The sequence below is a fragment of the Tasmannia lanceolata genome, unplaced genomic scaffold (genome assembly GCF_043159265.1).
Source record: "Tasmannia lanceolata isolate RefF3 unplaced genomic scaffold, GAP_Taslan_0.1 ptg000008l, whole genome shotgun sequence".
Classification (NCBI taxonomy): Eukaryota; Viridiplantae; Streptophyta; class Magnoliopsida; order Canellales; family Winteraceae; genus Tasmannia; species Tasmannia lanceolata.
Window position 1 is genome coordinate 54,117,676 of NW_027518685.1, and position 6,460 is coordinate 54,124,135.

At 39.5% G+C, this 6,460-nt stretch overlaps 1 protein-coding gene and 1 non-coding gene across 2 annotated transcripts; one reads left to right on the forward strand and one right to left on the reverse strand.

The window, feature by feature from the left end:
• The first annotated feature begins 274 nt into the window (after nucleotides 1-274).
• LOC143885671 (small nucleolar RNA R71) lies at nucleotides 275-381 on the forward strand. Its single transcript, XR_013253538.1, has one exon. It is a non-coding gene; the product is annotated as a small nucleolar RNA R71 (small nucleolar RNA).
• Nucleotides 382-3,046: 2,665 nt separating this feature from the next.
• LOC143883052 (uncharacterized) lies at nucleotides 3,047-5,308 on the reverse strand. Its single transcript, XM_077386417.1, has 7 exons — nucleotides 4,838-5,308; nucleotides 4,516-4,741; nucleotides 4,279-4,430; nucleotides 4,033-4,197; nucleotides 3,831-3,891; nucleotides 3,408-3,742; nucleotides 3,047-3,325 (listed from the first exon to the last, which is right to left on the reverse strand). The coding sequence occupies exons 1-7, from the start codon at nucleotides 5,306-5,308 to the stop codon at nucleotides 3,047-3,049; spliced, it is 1,689 nt and encodes a 562-aa protein (XP_077242532.1).
• Between the last annotated feature and the right edge of the window lie 1,152 nt (nucleotides 5,309-6,460).

Sequence of the window (6,460 nt, forward strand, 5' to 3'; positions counted from 1 at the left end):
GACAACTATTGCTTCTAGCTTTTTGATTAGGCTATCAAGATGGGCCTCTTTTGCCACGGCACCCTCTATTAGAAATCCCTTGCTTGAAGTGGCTCTCTTACCGTCTTGAATGGGTTCCCACTCTCTTGTTTTTTCCGCTAAATCAAGTAAGAAGTTCAAAGCCGCGACCTCATCTGTGAAAGATGTAAAACCGGTAGGACACATGGACTCAAGAAGTTGCTTTGTTTGGTAATCTATGCTCTCATAAACAATTTGGCATAAGTGCCACAAATCAATTCCATGGTGAGGACACTCTTGGAGTAGGTCTTTGAATCTCTCCATAAACTTAGAAAATGACTCTAATGGCTTTTGTTTGAATTGTAAAATATCGTTCCTAAGCTTATTTGTTTTATGTAATGGAAAAAATATTTTTAGGAAAGCGACGGCGAACTCCTCCCAAGTGGTGATGGAGTTCGTTGGTAAGCCATAGAGCCACTTTTTGGCTCCATCCTTGAGTGAAAACGTAATAAATCGTAACTTTACCGCATCATCGGTAAGTTGTTGCAACTTAATCAAAGCACATACATCTTCAAACTCACGCAAAAATAAATAAGCATCCTCCGAAGGGAGGCCATGAAAATAAGGAAGCAAAGAGATAAATTGCGATTTTAGCTCAAAATTATTGCCCTGCGTGACTGGCAATCTAATGCAAGAAGGTTGCGCAGTTCGGGCCGGATAGAAGCGATCGCGCAAAATCCTTGGCGGCTCCTCTTGCGCCATGACTTCTTGATTTGGATTTGGTTCGATATCTTCCGCCGTCTCTAACCGGTTTGCGCTTTCTAGTTGATTGGCCGAGTTCCGCACCCAACCTACGGTCATAAACACAAGAAAACCAAGTAAGAGAGATGGATAGGCAAGAAACCAAAAAAAAAACTAAAAATAACTACTAATCTAACACTTCGAATAGTTAAGATTCTAATGCAACTCTCTTCCCCGGCAATGGCGCCAAAAACTTGATTGTAATATGAAAACTTTATCTTGGAAAATAAATCTCTTAATGATAAAGTAGAAATTTTTTTGTTGGCGCACAAGAAATTTAAGCAAGAAAAAGAAGAAGAACTAAGGGTCCGTTCATTTGTTTTCTCGGTAAAGGAAAAGAAAGGAATATGACGTGGCAAAAAGGAAAGTAAAGGAAAAGAAATTGTGCAGGAAAATGAATCCTGCGCCTGTTCACTTGCGCAGGAAAACTTGAGAAATCCAGAGAAAAGGTTTCTTGTGCCTGATCACTTACCAATTAAACGGTATTGGAAAAACTAAACAGAAAAGTCACATTAAACCATATTTCATAGTCTGATATAGTTACAGGCCTACAAAATGGAAAGCATAATAACAAACACCACAATAAAACCTAACTGAAAGAGGATGTCGTCACAGAAGAACTTGTTGAGGCTTGGGGCGTAGGAATATTGGTCTCTTCTTTCCTATCTTTGTTGGGCCCACTAATGCCACGTAAAAACGCAGTAAGTTTAACTTCTGCCTCCTTCCTACTCCCATATGAACGGAAGCACGCTCCATTAAACCCATTAACTTGAACATGACAGTATTGCCAACTGTCATATACGCTTACCTGCTTACCCTTAAAAACCGCATAGAACTTGTTTTGGCCATTAACCTGCAGAAATGAAAATAAAAATAACCAAATAACTAAATAACCAACACTACTGAATCCATAAAGTCTACATAAACATACTATGGGGCTTTAAGTTTACATGGCTAAGAGCCATAAACAAAATAATAGCAATAACAGTACCAAAAGCAACATTGGATCCATAAATTCTAAATAAACAGAAACAGTACTAGACTATAGATGCCACTGCCTAGCTAGATAATCAGTAACCTAGTCGCGCGATCATACTGAACGGGCCCACTGCGCAGTTGCATAATCGTCCCCAAACACTACAAGGCATTCGTCAAACAAGTCATGTCGTTGTGTTAACACACTTCAATCTTCAAGGTGAGACTGCATGGAAAACACAGAGTAAGAGATGTAGGAATTGTAATTTTATAAGAGAACAAAATATAAACATACTACTTGGACATACGTACCGTAATAAGCGATGTGCCCAGTTCATTGCATATGGAAATCATCTTACTCGTTGAATCCCAATCAAACCCACCGTGTTCCAACAATGCCTTGACTTGTTTGTAGTTTTTTTTAATGTTCTCAACCTCCTTTTGATTTGGGATATGTTTAGGTTCAGATTATGGGCATTGTTGAAATGTATGAGGGCATTGTTAAATGCCATGTCATTGAATCCATTCATCCCTCTATTTCTTTCTGTTATTTGATTCGTCATGGCAGCTAGTAAAGTCCTGTCCATGTCTAGAGTCCACATATTGCTCTAATACTACAAGAATATAGAAAATAAAGTATTAAAAAGTAACAACATAAATATAAGAGACAAGTCCAACAAAATAATTCCAACAAACAAGAAACATCTCATTGATACTAGTCCAACAACATAAACCAAATCAACATAAGAACTCCTCCAAAATAAGTCCAACAACATAAACCAAATGACCAAAAAAGTAGGAAAAACACATAAGATAAGCGGTCCAACAAAGTAAACAACATCACAATAAAGCCCAAGAACATAAACAACGTCAAAACAAGTCCAACAACAACATAACAAGTCATCCAAAACAAGTCCAAAATAAAGATGTAGAAAACAACGATCATATAGATTGTATGATTCCCAAAAAAGGTCCCCAAACCATAGCAACCTACACCAAACGCACCACAATATCGCCCATCACAGCCATTCGCTCTTCCTCGGAAAGGGAAAGGAAGACTTCAGCATCCTTGTGATTTTTATGCAGGTATGTATAGGCCCTAAGCAGCTCCATCATGATGAAACCAGAGGTGCTCATCACAGTGGCTTTCAATTCAGTAAGGCTATGGACCTCAGTAATCGTAATGATGGCCTCAGCAACCATCCTAACACTATATGACAAGTAAGTCATATCAGATGAAAGCTATCCACCACTTGTTAGTGGCGATGAGTCACTAAAGCCCATGCCGATTCTTTGACTGGGGATGAGTGACGTGATCTGGAAGCACGAGGAGCTGGGGAGGAGTAAAAGAAGGGGTCGAACCGTCGAACATATCATCGAGCCCTACTGCCTGGCTCGATGAGAAAAGCCCCTCTGCATCTTGTGTGTCCTGAGAAGGGGCACGTCTGTCCCTAGCGAAATCTTCAGTGGCATAATCTTCCCCGAACACTTCTTTCATCTCCTCATATAGCTCCCAACGGTCATTAAAGAAATGAAGATGTTCAGGATTCCTCTGAAAACAAAATGAGGCATTGTAAGGATTATGACTAAATTGTGATGAAAATAATGAAGGAATTATGACAACATATAATTACCGCCAAATAGTCATTCTTCACTTGGTCTTCAACGGATATTTTTTTCAGCTGTGGATCCCAGCCAAATCCGCTCAGGTTGACGATAGTGTTAAGAATCCTAAAGTTGGTTTTCATCATCTTCATACGAGTCTTAATGTGCTCCCTTGTGATCTCCTTTTTAAGGATAGTAGTAAGCTCCACCGCTGTGCCACTGTACGCAGCCTCTTTAAGACCGTTTGGTGCCTTCTGCCCCTTCGCAATCTGATGCTGTATGGCTACTATCAGAGGCCTATCCATATCCTCGCCCCAGGAAGGATTCCCCTTCCTCTTCTCTACTGAAGTTGATTGCATTATATCTGCAACATTGTGAAACATAGTAGAAAAATATCCAAATAATCAATCACAACAATATATCATCAAATAGAGTACGATGAAACATATTACTATTACAACCCAAAATTATTCCAAATCCTAATACAATCAAACAACATATAATGAAACACAACTGCAGAAGTCTAATCGAAATAGTCATAAAATTATTACAACCCAAAAACATGTCATCCTAATGACGACCACGTCATTGTGCTTGAAAATCATTCTACATATGATTCATTATTCTTGTTTGAAGTAGATCGCCCGCTCTCACATCTTCAGCTCTAGTAATAAAACGATCTTCTTCTTCTTCATCCTCCTCCTCCTCCTCCGCTACAGTTAACCCCAACTCATTGTCTACAATCGGAATGTTTGCATCATTCGGCATCTCCCTCCTTATGAGATTTTGGACGCAGTAACAGGCTAACACTATGTCAACCTATTGTGGGAATGAGTACATGGGTGGCGTATTTATTATGTTGAACCGCTTCTTCAAGAAATTGAAAGTTCGCTTGATTACATTCCTTGCTGATGAATGCCTTTGGTTATACAACTCCTCTGTAGTTCGAGGTCTGCGCCCTCTAATGTCGTTTAGGTAGTAACCAATGCCTCGGATAGGAGTTAGATAATTTCTCAGGAATTGGTACCCACCATCAGCAAGGTAAAACTTTCCTACAGACACACGAAGGGATATATATAAGTTTCATAACCGAGACCAACAACAACGGTACGGAGAAAAAGACAAACTCAGTACTACCTGGTAAATAAGGACTCCCGTTCGGCTTTGATAAAGCAGATGCTAAGACCCTAGAGTCTGATGCCGACCCTTCCCACCCAGCTAACATGTAAGTAAACTTCAGGTCGAAGTCACATATAGCTAGCTCATTTTGAGAGGGCCATCCCTTACAACAAATAAATCTAGGTTTCAAATCCTCTGCTACTGTTGCTTGAATGTGTGTCCCTTCAATTGCACCAATGCAATCCTACAATATGGACATTCAAAATGTCAACCGTCAGTGCTAAAATGTGAGTCACTTGCTATGAAACTTACATGCCACAACATAGGTAATAAACGATACCTTAAAGTACAACATAAAATTTGGGTTGTCAGCAATGTGACGTGTGTCCCTTGATGGGGGTAATATGAACAACTCTTGAAGTTTGAGCACAACACATAGAACCTTGTTAAAATATTTAGAAAGAGTCACCTCTGACCGTCTAATGGATGCCCTAATAGTACGGTTCCTTTGGCTGTGGGGAATTACTTGTAAGAAAATTGTCACTTGTTCCTCAACACAACAGTGTATTGTGTCTTCATGCAGGGCCGTGTTTCTAAATATCGGGACGACGCTGCGAAAGCACCAGACATCCATTCGCAGAAGCGCAATACAATGGTTCTCTGCATTCATAATACGTGTAACAAATGTCCTACGAGTTTCGTACCCACTTTCATAAGGGCCTCTTGTCATATTTTCTTCAATGTAATGTCTAACCCTGGCCGTCGCTGTGGCTACCACAGCCATTACTAGAGCTGCAGCTCGAATAATCATCGTCCTCCTATTTGCTGGTTCTCGTGGCTTGATGGTAGCCCTAACACATAGTCAGAAAACCATATTATCGTAGATAAGCACAGGGACATGATTTTACCCACAGCCACAAGTTGATTTTCTGTCATAACAAAGCATGGATACCAGAACTCTGTCTGATAAACACCCACACCCACAACCATAAACACCCACAACCACAACTCTGTAACAAAGCATGGATACCAAGAAAAAAAGAAAAAAGCTATACAGGACATGTAGTAAAAGATCAAATTAGTACCCTAAACCAACAAAACAAGCTAGGGTTTTTTATGAAAACCAAACCCAAATGTACAACACCCATCCACCCACATATCATCAACACCCATATATCATCAACACCCATCCACCCACATATCATCAACACCCAACAAATAAGCAATTATATCATAACCACCAATGCAAAAAAACAAGAATCTTAAAAATCAGTCCAATAACCCATAATCTGCAACTCCATTGCAAAAAACACAACAATCTTAACACTACTGTACAAAAAATACCAAAAAACAAGTTGAAAATCAGTGAAAAAATCCAAAATCTGCAACCCCATTGCAAATACCCAAAAAATCAGAACACAGATGTACAAAAACACCAAAGTAATTACAAATCAGTGATATAACCCACAATCTACAACTCCATTGCAAAAAGCCCAACAATCCGAACCCTATTGTACAAAAAAGACCAAAAAATGTTGAAAATCGGTGAACAAACCCAAAATCTGCAACCCCATTGCAAATACCCCAAAATTCAGAACCCAAATGTACAAAAACACCCAAGAAATAACAAATCAGTGATATAACCCCTACTTTGCAACTCCGTTGTAAAAAACGCAACAATTCGAACCATATTGTAGAAAAAACACCCAAAAAAGATGAAAATCAGTGAAAAAATCCAAAATGTGCAACCCCACTGCAAATACCCCATAAATCCGAACCCAAATCTGAACAGTGTGAGAAAAACCCAAAAAAATGAACCCTAGATCTGAAAAAAAAATATCAGAAAAGGGAGGGAGAGAGAGAAGAGCGAGTGGGGGTACCTTTCTGGAGAGGAGTTGGAGAGGAGCCGGAGAAGATGCCTTCAAAACAAAACATAAACCCTAGAAAATCAGAAACAGAGAAG

Bases quoted from the DNA above. Each gene is read 5' to 3' on its own strand.
- LOC143883052 (XM_077386417.1), bottom strand. From the start codon at position 5,308: ATGATTATTCGAGCTGCAGCTCTAGTAATGGCTGTGGTAGCCACAGCG. The intron at 4,742-4,837 runs GTATCGTTTATT...TCCATATTGTAG, and splicing joins ATTTTATGTTGTACTTTAAG to GATTGCATTGGTGCAATTGA. The intron at 4,431-4,515 runs GTAGTACTGAGT...GTGTGTCTGTAG, and splicing joins CGGGAGTCCTTATTTACCAG to GAAAGTTTTACCTTGCTGAT.